General features: G+C 33.9%; 1 protein-coding gene across 1 annotated transcript; it reads left to right on the top strand.

The window, feature by feature from the left end:
- Positions 1–1,212: 1,212 nt before the first annotated feature.
- On the top strand, positions 1,213–3,558 carry LOC126797181 (cytokinin dehydrogenase 2-like). The gene is made up of 5 exons (XM_050523854.1): positions 1,213–1,774; positions 2,085–2,212; positions 2,311–2,577; positions 2,821–3,089; positions 3,264–3,558. Exons 1-5 carry the CDS (start codon positions 1,213–1,215, stop codon positions 3,556–3,558), a joined length of 1,521 nt encoding a protein of 506 aa, XP_050379811.1.
- Positions 3,559–17,774: the final 14,216 nt, after the last annotated feature.

Raw genomic sequence — 17,774 nt, forward strand, 5'->3', positions numbered from 1 at the left:
ACCCGTATTATAAATGTATTTGGGTAAACATATCGGTTGCCCGATTTCTCATGAGCACTTATATTTTCAGATATTATTGGACAACCAAATGGGCCGTCCTGTGACTCATGAGTACATTTATAATTAAATGTTTTCAGTATTTTTCTCTTGTATCTTATTTGTGTTATACTGTTGTTTTACTCATACGAGCTGCAAAGCTTACCGAGCTTGTGTTTACAATCCCGGTGCACCTATTCGATGGTGTAGGGGATAGTTCTGCAGGTGTGGATTAGCAGAATTAGAGGGTTTTCTCTGAAGATTTTCGAAGATTTCTTTCTGCTGTTCGTATTGAAGATTGAGTGAATTTTACATTTCCATTGGTTGTGTATTATTCAATTCAACTGAGTCATGTTGTGGACTCAGTTTCGATACAGTGTTATGATAAGATGATTTCAATATATTTGAGATTGTTTTAGAATTTTCAGAGCTTCAAATTCAAATTTGTATCGTTCGAATTTCGTGGTCGTGACAAAATCAATATGGCAAAATCCGTATTTTAGGTTGACAACATGTATAATAGTATTTGATTTGCTGGTGCTGCCGTGAGGTCGACAACATGTATAATAGTATTTGATTTCCTGAAGCTGCTTCAAAGATGGGTGAAGGATTTAAAGTATTTGGATTACTACGGCCGTTTTGACTCTTTGAGGATGGTGAACGATAATAGTGGTTTTAGGATAAAAACCAGCTTTTAAGAACATAGTTTTGTGAGGCCACTGAATCAAAGGGATTTAGCAAGTGTTTTGAAGTGATGAAGATCCCATGAATGTGTAATATACAAGTCGTTGGTAAATTGGGTTGTAAACGAATGTTTTATCATACTATAATACACAATTAGAAGTGTGAGTACCTATTCAAAGTGATTTACTTACGCTGCTTAGCTATACAGACCGACCATTTTGAAGAGAAACAATATCTAGTACTATTATTAGGGTCTTACCCCTTAACGTAACTTGGAAAAAGCTTTGTTAGTATGCGATTTACTGCTGAATTAGTACTCCTTCTCCTTGCGTACAAATAAAAAAGCATACCAAGTTGGCCGGCCACTAAACGACGTTAGCTAACGCCATGAACCCTAAGCTTCAATTAAGTTGTCTATATAAATATCACCTCTCTCTCCCCCTCTTATTTCACTCAACTATTACAAAAATGGCTGACTTCTTCACCCTACTCATGACTCCTCTCCTCCTAGGGTTTTTTATCTCCTCCTCCACCGTGACCGGCCAACTCGGACTACCGCCCGACGTTGCGTCGAAGCTTCATAACGACAGCCAGTCCATCAATTCCACTGCTACAGATTGGGGTCGTATTGTTCATCAATCCGCAGCTGCAGTTCTGTATCCAAACTCAACAAACGACATAGCAACGTTGTTGCAATTCGCCAACAATGGCTCTACGCATTTCGGCATAGCCGCCAGAGGCAATGCCCATTCCGCTCGTGGACAAGCCATGGCCAAGGACGGCATTGTCATAAACATGACGACTCTGAACAACATGGGGTCGAGAGTTGTGGTGTCGAAGAGCACCTCTTTGGGTTCATATGCTGATGTTGGTGGCGAGCAGCTATGGATCGATGTATTGCGTGCAACACTTGAACATGACCTTACGCCGGTTTCGTGGACTGACTACCTCTACCTCACCGTTGGTGGGACACTCAGCAACGCCGGCATTAGCGGTCAAACGTTCCGTTATGGTCCTCAGATCACCAATGTGCATGAACTGGATGTCGTAACTGGTAAAGTTGCCTCACGAACTCGTTTTGAATTTAATACCTTGCTCTTTTCGTTCTTTGGACATAAATTCTTATATTCAGTGTTTTCATGTCAGTCAATTCTAATGTTATTCTAATCCACCTCATTTCCTTGTAAGGCTTGCATATTCAAAGTATTGAAGGAAATAATTTGTAACTAAAACATATCTGAACTAGCTTGTTGAATATTTCACCTCCCAATATCTTCCAAACTTCTTCATGAAATCATGAAATTAGACCGCAGGTTATATATCTATGTATATATGTCTGTGACAATTTTCATTCTTTTATGCAGGGAAAGGAGATTTAATAACTTGCTCCTCTGACCAAACACCTGAGCTATTCTATTCGGCTCTCGGAGGTTTAGGCCAAGTCGGCATTATAACCAGAGCAAGAATCGCCTTACAGTCGGCTCCCAAAAGGGTAATAAGTCTTTGCTATTAATTCTTTCAAAATAGGATTTTAGTTTAGCTAATGCTGATTATTGAAGTGAGCATGGTGATCAAATTTGGTTTTGGCAGGCTATATGGATACGACTATTTTACAACGACTTCTCTGCATTTTCAAGTGACCAGGAAACTTTTATCTCAGGCAATGGAAAGCAAGGAAATATTGGATTCGACTATGTGGAAGGTTTTGTTCTAATGCAGCAGGGTCCTGTAGACCTTTCCTTCTATCCAGTAGCTGACCACCCGAGAATAACTTCTTTACTAAACCAATACGGCATCCTTTACACCATAGAACTAGCCAAATATTATGATGATACAGCTAAAAAATCCATTGATAAGGTATATCATCACTATCATCATCTTTGTGGTCTTAATTTGTTTAAGTTAAGAATGCATCAGGAATTTCTTTTAGAGAAATAGATGTGCTAGTGGAATTAAAACTTGGGGAGATACTAAATTTAGGGCAACGTACTTACGTACATCAGTACATGCTTAACAATTATCCATTATATTAGAAAATGTAATTCTATAATTAGAAAGCACATATAACAGACCGTTTGCTAACTTATTCTCCTTTTATAGGTAGTCAAAGTATTGCTCAATGGGTTCAGCTATCTTCCTGGATTTATATTCCAGCAAGATGTATCCTACATAGATTTTCTGAATAGAGTGCATACCGAAGAGGAAACACTCCGAACACTTGACCTATGGGATATTGCTCATCCATGGCTAAACCTCTTCGTACCAAAATCACGAATTGCAGACTTTGATACCGGTGTTTTCAAAGGCATTCTTCTGAAAGAAAAGGTTCCGGCGGGACTTATCATCACCTACCCCATGAAACGAAACAAGTGAGTGTATACTCTATGCGTACGTAGCCAGCTTCTGGCTCTAGTGACAAAACATTTATCTTTGATCAGATCTAGCCTCTAGGGCAAAGCTCCGTTCGATTCTCTTCTGCATTTCTTCCTTTTCTATTTATTAATTGTAAAACTAACATACTTGTTTTATTTGTAATTTTCCAGGTGGGACAATAAGATGTCTGCAGTTATACCAGGGGAAGAAGTGTTCTATGTTGTGGCGCTTTTGCATTCAAGCGGGCTCCAAGAATGGCAGCAGTTTGATGAAGTCAATGCAGAAATATTGCAATTTTGTAAGGATGCTGGTATTATGATTAAGCAATATCTTCCCCATTATGAAAAACAGCAAGATTGGATAGACCATTTTGGATCAAAATTGCAAAGCTTCCAGGAAATGAAGTTTAAGTATGATCCGAACAAGATATTAGCCCCGGGACAGAGGGTTTTCGATGACTTGTAAAATAGCTGGTGTAAAATTGAAGTAGATATATAGTTCAGTCTGGGTTTGATATACATGTTTTCAGATTTTAATAAATAGCCGTTTTCGCGAATTCTGTGGCAGCCATTTTTTTTTCCGGTGAATGAATAAGGGGTTCTATTTGCACCACCTATATTGCTGTTTGTACCTCCATTGTTAAATAAACCTCCCAATTAATTTAGCATTTACAAATAACTAAATACACCTCCTCTTGTTCTATTAATTTCGATGGAGAGAAAAGAAGCGAAGAAAGATCTATAGAACTCCCCTAATGAACATTATGTAAAAGTATGCGATCTTTTAATATGGGAGGATGAAAATAGTATGCATGTTACACTATTTAATCCCTGTGAGTCATTATATTAATGAGGACTACCAAATTGAGGACGATTAAGGATTTTTTTTTGTCTTTTTATACCAGTTTTCTATTGCATATCCGCACTCTCGATGTATTGTTTAGTGTTTGAGTATATATGAATAGATATAATTGTAAATTTTGGTTCAAATTGATAATTTTTAAGATGTTCAAAAAATATATTTACCAATTATGAACTTGAATTGTTCACGTTTGATATATTAAGTTTGTCCTTAAATTAGATTTAGTTTGGTACTTTCACGATCACCATTCAACTTAAATTTTGTTAGAATAATCAACTTATATATATCTAAAATCTGAATAGTGGAGGTTAGTGAAAATGGGTCTGATATATGATTAATTAGTTAGTCTTCAACTCGTACTCGTTAGAAACTCCCTTTATCCTACATATGCTCTAAATACGTTTTGATGCTTGTACTATAATGCCGTCTAGATTTTTGTTGAAGAAAGATAATTAATAACTCACAAAGAGAAGTAATCTTCGATTTGAGAATATTAACATAACACACGAATATAGTCCATAAAACTTTTTAAAAGAATAAAAATAAGATTCACATGTAAGGATCACAAGAACGATAAAGCATATCTGACATTAACAGTGGAAGATCATTTGCGCGCCAGAAATTGAACACCACATCGAGAAGGAGCTAGAGAGTAGTGACCAGCCAGTCTGTGTTTTTGTACATGATTATAGGTATTTGAGCGTTTTGTTAAAATTGGATCGCTCTCAACCATATATGGTGATTAACTCTTAGGATGTATCATGTCAAAAAAAAAACTCTTAGGAGGATGTATAACAGCCTGGTCGATACTTCAGCTGCAGACCCCCTTAATGTCCTAATAACTTGATTATTATTCATCTTCATTCTCTTTAATTAACGTATCTAAAATAAGTGATGTTTCTTTTTCTTCTTCTAGCGCAAGTGCGCAACGATTAGAGAAGGTTTACACTTTGTTTGGAGAAAATGGTGCAACGATTAACACCACAAGTTCAGCCGACAAACCATCCCCTTCAAGTTTGACAGTGGAACTGGTCGAACATAAGCTGGACTTTCGTTGCTCTAAATATTGTACTGCCTGTATTGAGTTTGATCACTTTGATGTAAAACTTGAATGTTGTTATGACCAACAGCAAATTAATTAAGGCAGATGGTTATCGCAGGGAATCGACTTCTATTAATTATTTGATGTTTTTGAAGTCATGCATGTAACTTCCAATCGATTTGAGCAGATCTTGCATTTGGAAAATTGCAGCATCTGAGAATCTTTGGTCGACGTCTTTTCAAGGGATAAAATCAATGCTTAAATACTTTGACCAACAAGCTAGGGTCAGTTTCCTCAGAGATCCTAGTCATCCTACCATTATCTGATGTTTTTGAAATCATGCATGTAACTTCAAGTCGATCTGAGAAATCTTGCATTTGAAATATTGCAGTATCTGGGGATCTTTGGTCTGTCATGACAGCAAAATAGATTTTGCTTCCATAAGCAATAAGATTTCGTTTCAATTCAAATGCTGTATAAGTGATTAAATGGGAATAGGTACGAACTGTTACTCTCTTGTATTAATGAGGTTTCGGTAGGCCATGCAACCTGAGTCTCTTTTCAAGAGATAAAATCAATGCTTAAATACTTTGACCAACAAGCTAGGGTCAGTTTCCTCAGAGATCCTACCATTATATGATGTTTTTGAAATCATGCATGTAACTTCAAGTCGATCTGAGAAAAATCTTGCATTTGAAATATTGCAGTATCTGGGGATCTTTGGTCTGTCATGACAGCAAAATAGATTTTGCTAGCTTCCATTAGCAATAAGATTTCGTTTCAATTCAAATGATGTATAAGTGATTAAATGGGAATAAGTACGTACTGTTACTGTTGTATTAATGAGGTTTCGGTAGGCCATGCAACCTGAGTCTTACATCAACGTCCTACGACGAAAAATAACCAATTAACCATTAGTTGGAAACTTAGGAGGGTGAATTCTATATATATTTGTGTAGATTTATTTTAATTGACAGATTTTTTGAAAAGTTCACATACTCTTTTAAAAGTACACGGAGTTTTATAAAATTGTTAAAACCACTAATTTCAACCACATACTTTAGACTGATTTATACAGACTTTTATTGATTCATAAAATTCACATAATTCATATTGATCGACTTTTATATATTTCTCAATACTCATAATATATGTGTAATTGTGTATACCATGTCTCTCAACAACAAGCCCAAGTATCTATGATAATTTGATTGACTCTCGGGTGCGCCTAAAGCATTTAGGTTGGTCTTATGGGTTTTTTGACGCCTCGTGGGTGCTATTGGATGAAGATTTAATATATGCTGAGAAAAGTTTCTATGGAACAATTTTTGTTTTAAGCAAATTTATTGGTTGTATGACTTGTATCTATTACAAAGAAATTAGATAATCTCAATTATTTATAAGAAAATAAAATAAATCATTCGAATTTAATCTATCGACCAATAGGTACTAAAGAAATGAAAGTAAATAAATTATTCATGAAGTTTTAAACTAAAGAAGTCGTTGTTCATGAACATTTATATGATTATTATTCTCTTTTTTTCTTACGTACTTTTTTCATCGTTATTATTTTTATTGTTAACATTAGGCATGTGTCTACATATGAGAATGAGGTTTTAATAAGTATAAAGATACAATGTGAGAACATAATATCAAGAAGAAGAAAAAAAATCATGGGATCATAGGTTGAATAAACATGTTGGGTTGTAGGAAAAAGAATTGGTAAAGAAAATAAGAAAAATGGTGGAGAAAACAAAATATAATGAGAAAGTCAACGGAAAAGTCCATGAAAATCTTTGGTCTAGATGCTAGACAATTTTTGGATTGTGGTGTATATAATTAACACTACAAAGTCTATGAGATTCCATGAGTTTATAATTCCATAAGTATGAATGATATTTTAAATACCCACAAACTTCTATTCATTTTAAAAAGTCATAATTGAATACCCTCAGACTTTCATGGATTTCATAATGACACTCAAAAATCTTAATTAAATACACCTAAACTTGTATGGATAATTAAAAGTATGTATTGAATACACTTAGACTTTTGAATTTTATAGATTTCTTTAAAACTCCCACTAAATCCATATACAATACACCCCCCCTTAATTGGGATCACGGTTTACACAAATTATATGTTGTCGTAATATGATTAGTTGAAGGATAAAAAAAAACATTATGTTGTTAAAAATAAATTTATCAAATAGTCTTTGTTAATTATTACTATCTACATCGCCTAGGGTGACCTTTAAAAAAAATGATTCAACAGATTTGCTGAAATGATTGTGACTAAGATATGCTACGGTTCATTAATTCTAACGAATAACCCTACCAATTCATCGATTGCCATATGCTGTCAAAATTCGATTAGGTCTCAGTCTCAATAACGATGACCGAGTTTAACATTAGAAACTTGGACGTTTGAAATTTCTTGGTCTTGGCTGTTCGGATCATGGGATGATCTTCAAATTGGCAGTATCCGCAAAGACCAGCTGGGAGAGAAGAAGAAGCTTCTATTCTTCGGGTGATCGGTTAAGACTAAGTAAATTAATCGAGTCAGAGTCTACAAACATTAAATAGCTTTCGATCCGAAAGCTTTTGACTACGTCTTCTGAAAAAATTAATTAATTAATTGATTGGTCAATAATATTACCTGCCCCGGCCTTCTTTTATTAAGGTTTTACAAGGAATAGGACTTATGATATATCGATCAAAGTCCTGCCTTATTCTGATTTTTTTAATAAAAATATAACGGTGCCTCTAGGGCACCATGAGTTTACACTTTACAGTATCAAATAAGAGGGCTATTGAAGCCTCTTTTGGAACTCTATCAAGCCAAATCCTATTGTCTAAAACATTATGATCTAGGTGGGCAATAGCATCAGATACAACGTTTGCCTCTCTAAAATACATGATAGAAATAAATACACTCAAATGAGGAAGCTAACAATCTAAAGTCATCAACTAGCTTATTTAGCCTTATTCTGATTCTTTGTTTAACGGATGCCAAACTCTAAATGGCTTCAATTCTCGCAACCCTAATTGGTAATTATAATCATCTTGATATGCAATTGATGAAGAGGTAATTATCATAACATTTACAATACACTATTCACTTTTGAGAACAATGTATTTTTCATTTTGTCCCCGCTTTTAGTTACCGAATTTAGTTCCCAATTACATACATTTTCACCTCTGTTTTTTTACTTTGATGTTGCTGGGCAGTTTTGGTTCTCTGCTCCATTCTTGCATATTCAAAATATATGCATGTTAGATCAAAATCATTAAATATGAAACTAATGTGTATTGAGTATTGCCCTTCTTCTCTCTGTTTTTTTTTAAAGGGTTGTCGCGTCCCTCTTTTCGGCATAATGATGCTTCAACAAATGGAGAATATATGTTTCAAGTTACCACGGGGTATACCAATAGCACTACTCTAGACACTGGAATCGAATATCAATATTTGTTACACATTTCACTTATACTGAGTAGCACGGACACAGACACAAGTGTCCGTATTAGACACGGCATATAGACATTTTTTTGAACACGGACACGTGGTGAACACGTTAATTAAATATTATTTTAATATATATTTATGTATTGAAAAATTAGTTATATAAATTTGAAAGTATTTAGAATTTTAGATGTATATATATGTCAAAGTGTGCATTAAAATGATGAAAACATAACTTGTTAGAATGACTAAGGACTTAATAAGTACCTTGGATAACCAAGGTTCGAATCTCACCACAAGCATTCTTATTTTTATTACGAGTTTCTCTCCTTATATATATTAAAGTGTGCATAAATATAACAAAAACTGAATCTATTTGAATAGTTGAGGAGTTGTTAAGTGCCTTGGATGATCAAGGTTCGATTCTCACCATAAGCACTTTCACTTTTATTATGAGTTAGTGTGTGTTCACGTGTCTGTGTCCGTGTCGAACACGCAATACGGTGCTCATAGCACGTGTCCGTGCTTTATAGCTTATATATATATTTTTCCAGTAAATTTGTATGAAGCTTAATTTTACAATGTGATTATGTAAAAAAACTTTATTGCAATCTGCATACTTTTTACCTAACAATACGTATTCCAACATGAACATTGACATTAACACAAATCTGCAGCAACGCGCAGCCTCGATGCGTAGTTATCATAAAATCAGTCAAGCATGTGAATTGATTCTGAAAATTGGAATCCAAGGTATAGAGCCTAATTTTGGGAGTATTTGGTTGGTATATATTTGCCTAAAAAGGAAACATGTTCCCACCATTCACATGCAGGCTACTTCGATCGATCAGTGAAAAATCCTCAGTACATCGACAAGACATGAGATTAATGGAACATGCAACTGGTGAGATGGATCGATCAAAAGAGGGAAATAATACAGCATATGTGACATGAACATGTGAGAGCGAGAGAAGGATCCTAGAGGCCTAATGAGATACGACAGTATCTAAGTACCATCGACTTGATAGAAACAAATCTCTCGCTCATTCTGACTCTCTAGACCTTTGGATATGTCGTACTTAATATGTTGATATATAGCTTGATTCTCCAGTAGAAAAGGTTTTAAAATTGACTACACTGAGATATAGTAGATCTAGATTGTTGATTGACAGTATGACATGCATGCAATACTTCTGATTAACTGCAACAAAATATCACCACAAATATATATATATATATATATATATATTAGTTCACAAATCATGATTTATCAACGTACCCTCCGGATAAAGTATTTTGTTTATTACCATGGTAGTTTTTTTGGTGATATTTTTAGTCAATCAATTGATCTCCCGTACGTCGTATAGAATTCCAATATATGCATATCCAATCAATCGAAGAAAAGAAGAACAGCCGTAGCAAATCTTATGCACAGATTTTTACAAAGATATAACGTGCATGAGATTCTGTACGACAATAAAATGTAGTCGCCATCTGGGTTCTCAAACTTAACCGCATCACGGGGCAAATACGAGTATTTAGGTCACTGTACCTTGTACTATATATAATACCCTATTACCATTTATAGCTTCCATCCAACAATAGAATCCCGAAAGGGATAGGGGGTCCATTTATCTTGAAGAATATACCCTGCTCTCCTCTCCTTCTCGGCCCCCTTCTCAATTATCACTGTTTCATAAAGGACCTCCATAATGCAGACAGTATCAAAGTACTGGGGCTACCATGGTTTGCTCATGATCGATGTGGGTTCATTTTCTCAAACTTTACACACAAGCTGCTTAGGCATAACCTTCAAATTAAGGCACTTAAGTAATTGCCCCATTTTTATTTATCCGTCGGACCATTTCTGAACTTGTTCTAATTGAACAAACGCAACTCACTGGAAAGAATTGCATTGCTAATCTTATACGCTAACCAATGCATATATTCATTAATTCAATATTCTCAACTCCGATTGATCAGTACGTGAAATTAACTTCACAATCTTGACCACACGTACATATCACCTGTATCGATTGAGAACACAATAAACAGTAAAATCTTAATTTGTAATTTGTACGATGCATATATAACAGTTCAGCTCATTCAATCGATTCACAACTCCATGCATGTGATCGATAACGAGTTGGATTTGAGTTACAGAGAAAAACAACGAGAGTTATGTTGTTTCTGCTTTGCATCACGGTTATACGTAGCGCATCCAGCTCGACTCTCATATATGCATACGGAGATATGATGATGATCGTGTAGTACGTGAGAACTTGCTTGCTACTATAGTACTATAGTACTACATATGGATGATAGTATGTGACATAGTACATAATGTTGTGTTTTGTTTGTTTCTTAAGGACCATGTGATCTTTTGTTCTATAGAGATTTCGAGTATCTTAGATTAGTCCCCCCCACGAGGCTCATATTCACCTTTGTCTGCAAAAACCTCTCTCTCATGAAGAGAGCTAATTAGAAGCGTATGAAGATAGCTAATAAGAAGCGTACGGATGAGTGTAAACTGCATCGCCATATCGCTATTGAAGCAGATACTCGTAATCTTGACAAGAGATCCCTTCAAAGTCCATAATTTGACAAAGTTTGTATTGTTCAGATTCATATGTAGCTGGACAAGCACGCATCAAATACATAATGTTACATAATATATTTGGTGAAAATATAGTGGTCCCCCAACATAGCTACGTCCGAGTCACTATAGTTATTCCAGGTTTACATCTTGACCTTCGTTCGATATGGATCAACTTTCATGGATATCAAGTTGCTCGATCGCGATTTGGTTTAGCTCAATGTTCAAACCACAAGTCATGCATGACGCATGTACTATATACGCTATATACGCACGTACTCCAATTACTTATATAAGCTTAATTACGCTGAATATATACTGTATACTATCCAGGACCTAGAGGGGATCCCATGGATTTAGCTAGGAATGATGTGAATTAGTATTTAAAATCAAGCTCAACATTATTTCGGTCAAGTCAAAATCCAACCCAACCTGATATGTGATCATCATATATTTAGACATCGATCTCTTGAGATAAGCATGTACTTAATTACTTTCGTATTAGTTCTATTACACATAGAAGTGGACATTACCACCGCAACAAAATGGAGCAAATACCACATTTTATTGTTTGTGAAGTGTAGCCAATACAAGTGTGGTTAGATGTCACATTTGACATTAAATGTGGTTTTTCTTCAACATATAGAAGAAAATAGTAGAAAAACCACATTTAATGTCAAATGTGACATCTAGCCACACATTTATTGGCTACACTTACAAATAATTAAATGTGGCTTTTGCTCATTTTTATTGTGGCATTACAACGGATACTCTAATGAAAGTTTTTGCAGTCAAATAAGTCGTTCTCGAGCATAGACCAGCTCTAGCTAGGATACATACCTATATATATTCATCCACATAACTACAGATGATTTGTTGCCTCTGATGCAACGGGTTTTCTAGCTAGTACTCCTTAATTGTACCATTCCCAACTTAACCATCGATCAAGCAGCAGTCGACGCGATCTCTCAAATCAACAAAAGGATTGGGGAACATGCATGCTAGTCAATTCCAGGCAACTTCGAAGAAACTATACATAGTCCTACAAGACAATCAATTACGATAAGATATGTCTATTTTGTCACAGAAAAAAAAAAACGTTTTTACTTCTTTTGACTATCACAACCCCAAAAAGTAAATTAGCAGAGTTTTCACGCGGCAGAATTACTTATCCCAAATATAATTGCGATCACTTTGCACGTACGTACTTGACATGCATATATAGATTAATTATTATGTGTGCCCGCTATGTCACGTGACATTGTCATGTGGTATACACAGTCAATCATATATGTCATGGTATAATTAACATGCAAACGGTAAAAATAACAAAAAAAATATTTACATATAAAAACCAATCAAAAACAATCACAGTAAAAAATATACCAATAACATTAAAATGGTACGCCACATGAGATATGTAGCGGGTATATATAATAATTTCTCAGCATATATAATCTGAAATGGAGAAAACTATTTAAGTTTTTCCGTCACACATTTGTCGATCTGTAGATTCAATCACCTGATTCCATAAGTATTATACTTATGTTATAATTAAGATTGTCTCCAAAGCCACCTTTATGTATAAATAGAGTGCGTTTTCCACTTATATATATATATCTTCAAGACTGCAATAATGTTCGTAATTAGGTTGATTTAGGCTCCAAATCGAAATTCCTTTCAACTCAAATACAAGTACACAACATACCTTTTCTGCCAATTTCCCCATCTTTTCTTTTGTCAGGTATAAGTGAATAAGACCTAATTATCACGGTTTCGGCATGTGCACACGGGTATATGAAATCTTAGCTGTTATAATGATTTCAGTATCTTTCTTGATACAGAATTAGCAAATGAACTCGACAACCTTCCAGCTTATATGATGTTCCCAGTGGCGGATCCAGATCCCGTACATGTATAGGCTAATGATAAGTGCTAAAAAAAATTCTTCTATACATATATATATCGCATAAATGTCGATTTGCATCTTAACCTTGGCTGAAATTGTCAATTTGCACCCCGAACTTACATTTGAGTCAATTTACCTCCTAAACTTGGTAAAAATTACCGATTTACATCCTGAACTTGTATTTGAGTCAATTTACCTCCTAAATTTGGTAAAAATTACCGATTTGCACCCGATCCGTTAAATTTAACTGTTTCTATCCAATTTTGCGTCACATGTCATGCATTTAAGGGATAATATTGTCATTATATATTTATTCATATTGAATAATGAAATAAATTAATAAAATTACTTAAGAGGAACACTTGTTACAATGTTTGTTTTTTCGAAACATGTTATTGATTTATATATTTATTATTTTATGTGATATGGTATGTTAAAAGATATTAGAAAAAATATAAATAAATAAATACATTGAAAATTAAAAATAAATGTGTGTTCCGAAAGAATTATTATTCTACCATTGTGTGTGTCTTAGCCTTATTAGGTTTCCTGTTAGAGATAGATTCACATCTCTGTAATAGATTAGGACTCCGAATCCTACGGGATTGTGGTTATGTAATGCCTATATATTGGCCTCATTATCAATCAATAAACGGTTACGTTATGTTCTGTTACGTCGTTATTATTCTTGTTTTGTTCATCCTCCAACAATGTGTACATATAAAAATATGTTTATACACAACACACTATATTTGAATGGGTGGGTATATTGAATATATAATTCAAAGTAGGGTTAAGTAGGTAGAAAAAAAGATGTAAATAAATAATTTGATTAACAAAATAATCCTCATTTTAAAGAATATTTTTATTTGTTTTTAAGAAAAATATAAATAGAAAATGACAACATTACCCCTCATGTGCATGACATGTGACGCAAAATTGGATAAAAACAGTTAAATTTAACGGATGTGGTGCAAATCGGAAATTTTTATCAAATTTATGAGGTAAATTGACTCAAATACAAGTTCGGGGTGTAAATCGGTAATTTTTACAAATTTTAGGAGGTAAACTGACTCAAATGTAAGTTAGGGGTGCAAATTGACAATTTCAGCCAAGTTTGGGGTGCAAATCGGCATTTATGCCTATATATATATATATTTAAGGCATATAACCTAATGTAATGATTATGATTATGAGAGGAATTGAAGTGTAGAACTATATTATAAAGAAATATTTTAGTTTTTTTGCTCAACTAAATGCTAATAAAAAGTGGAAATTTAGAACAAAAATGAGAAAAAAAATACTTTAGCCAAAAGAGGAAGAGGAAGAAAGGTGTAGAAAATTGCAAGCAAACAAATTGTACGTGTATAATGAGAAAAAAATGATGTTTGTTTCTAGGAGGATTCGAACATCCCACCGGCAAGATATAAGTTTGGTTATATGACCATTGAACCAAAGCATCATTACTACTTAACATGTAAGCATTAAAAAATATACTAGATTTTAGTCTGGGCTTAAGCCCAGATAACCCTTTACATAGATCCGCCCATGTATGTACCTAAATCACACATACAGCCACAAACACACACACACACACACACACACACACACGCACTAGAAAAATATAGGGGAAATTATTTATTGGTACTAGACTACATTTGAATTAACTAAAAACTAATTTTTCATATTTCTTATACAAATTAGGACATAAGCCTAACCCAAATAATAAGTAGAAAAAACGGATTAATTAAGTAATGTAAAAATATCTAAAATATCCTTATTTTCGTGAAAATTATCAAATGTCTTCTCACCTCATTTTTTTAGTTTTTTTTCAGTAAATTTAAGTTTTTTCGGCTAAACCACCGGCAATTTGGAGGTGAGCCAATATATAAAGTTGTTCCTTATGTCATGGGCTTTCATTTAAGTACTATATTGCATATGTTTTGAGAAATTTTGAAATTTTGAATTTTACTCACCAAAAACTACAGTAACAGTTAGTTTCTCAGTCGACAGTAGCAGCTAGATTTATAGTTGACAGTAGCATGTACCTTCAAAGTCGACAGTAACAGGTGTCTTCCAAGTCGACAGTAGTAGCTGGTTTTTAATTCGACAGTAACAATTAATTTTTATAGTTGACAATAGCAGTTAGTTTTTATAATCGACAGTAGCATATAACATCTTTATTGATGGTAGCAAACACTATGTCAAAGAGGGGTAAAAAGTAAAATATTTTATGACATGTGTCAACTTGCCATCATTTGATCCTTATTTTCTCTATTAAATTAAATAGTGAGTTATTTGTAAACTAAATTGTTGTCTAGTACTTTTGAGTTATTTGCTCAAAAATATATTCTTATATAATATAAATTATCAATCTCCTATATATTTTCAATTTAATGGTGATTTAATTAATAACATTCTGCATGGAACTTCATTCGTTAGGGATCAGTTTAGGTCAAGCATCAACTTAAGCATGGTGCACATGCATGGGTTAAGATCGCATTCTTAATAATAGGGTATTATAGTACGTACAATTTCTCAATAATAGGTGATATTATAGTACATACATTTTATTCCGAATGAATTATAGGCTAATTTAGAATGTACTTGGAGATCTTTAGGTCAAAGATTTATCTGATTAATGGGGCATCTACATGTATATGTTAATTATAAGCGCGACCTTTGCTTAGGACCTGGCCGGAAATATCTCTGGCTATAAGTACAACTTGACCAAAAAACAATTCCATAGGTACAATATAGAATATAACATTAATAATTAAATCACTACCAGACGGTTCATTCTTGTATAAACAATACGTATGTTTTCTGTTGCAGTACGTGAAGCATCTATGATAAACTTAGCCATGAAAGAACTAAACACGCAGCGCCAAAATTCCACTAGAACTAACACTAACAGATTCTCGCGTGTGCATGGCATGATGTTGTTTTCTTCCTATATTTTTATGGATGCATGCAATGCACTCAAAAGTTGTTTATCAAAGACAGATTCAAAATCCCACATATTACTTTGTTTGTTTAGAAAATTACTTAGTAAAACTAGAACACATTTGAATTAACTAAAAACTCACTTTTTCATATTTCTTATACAAATTAGGACATAAGTCCAAGCTCAAAAAATAAGTAGAACAAATCTGATTAATCAATTAATGCAAAAATATTTAAAATACCCTTATTTTCATGAAAATTACCAAAATGTCACTCATAGATCTAACAAATTTCTCTCCTTATTTTTTAGTTTTTTTTTCCGGCAAAACCATCGGCAATTTGGAGATGAGTCAATATATAAAGTTGTTCCTTATGTCATGAGTTTTCATTTAAGTACTATATTGCATATGTTTTGAGAAATTTTAAAACTTCGAATTTTTCTCACCAAAAACCACAATAGAAGTTAGTTTCTCAGTCGACAGTAGTAGCTAGATTTATAGTTGATAGTAGCATAAACTTTCCAAGTCGACAGTAGCAGTTAGATTTATAGTTGACAGTAGTATGTACCTTCCAAGTCGACAGTAACATGTGTTTTCCAAGTCGACGGTAGCAGCTGGTTTTTAACTCGACAATAGCAGTTAGTTTTTATAATCGACAATATTAGTTAGTTTTTATAATCGACAGTAGCATATAACATTTATATCGATGGTAGCAAACACTATGAGTTAAAGAGGGGTAAAAAAGTAAAATATTTTATAACATGTGTCAACTTGTTATCATTTGGTCATTATTAGTAAATTTTGATCCTTATTTGCTCTATTAAATTAAATACTGAATTATTTGTAAACTAAATTGTTATTTGATAATTTTGAGTAGTTTGTTATCATTTGTTTGTTAATATACTGAATGTTCCCGAATTCAAGCAAGCTACGTAGAATATGTTTGCATGACTATGTCACGTAGAATGTGAAACAAATCTTAGGTACTTCGGTGATATTAATTACAAAATATGCACATTGAAGATCAAGTTGAATGATTGGTAGACTGAACCTCTATTGCTCGAAAATTGCTTCCCATTTTATTCTCTGATTTGCTCTCAGCAAGTGGTTACGCAAATACGTGCGCAATTAAAACAAAATGGCAATTCCAAGTGACTATAGAAAAGAAAAACAACGAGCAGATACTTTAACCCATGACTTGTAGTACGTTGTAGATTCACACAACAAATCTTGGATTGTAGAAAAATCTATGATTCCTGTCTAAATTAATTCCTTGAACCTCAAAATCCAAACGAATCTTTGAGATCCTTTTCATTATTACCAAATTTTTGACCATCTTCCATCCATCCAATTAGAAAATAAAGACTTTAGAATAACAATCTAGACACATATACGTGTATATTGACCCAACTTGACGTATCATTGACCTTAGAATTACGATCAGACGGCTCACATAGTCACATTAGATTGTATTAAGCTAAGCTAGATAGGGTAACCATTATTCTGTGGATTGCTGAGAATCTTCGTGATGATCACATGGTTTTTGATTCAAAAACGCATACAAATTTCCAAACATTTGCACGAGTAATTCATGACGTTTGCATCATATGGAAAAAGAGAGAAAGAAACGATGAATCCAAGGCCTGTCCTTTGCGTATCTTTGAAAACCAGTACGTGTTGAGCTTACGACGTCGTTCCCCACACAATGCAATGCAATACACATTTTTAAACGCCAAAGATTTCATTCTCTGCCCATCCAAGATTTTCACCCTCGTTCAAATGCAGCTTTATTTCCCTATATATAGACCTCTCTCTCTCTTCATCTTCGTATCTTCTACCTAGCTAGACCTACTCATCTCCTTCTCT

The sequence above is a fragment of the Argentina anserina genome, chromosome 1 (genome assembly GCF_933775445.1).
Source record: "Argentina anserina chromosome 1, drPotAnse1.1, whole genome shotgun sequence".
NCBI lineage: Eukaryota > Viridiplantae > Streptophyta > Magnoliopsida > Rosales > Rosaceae > Argentina > Argentina anserina.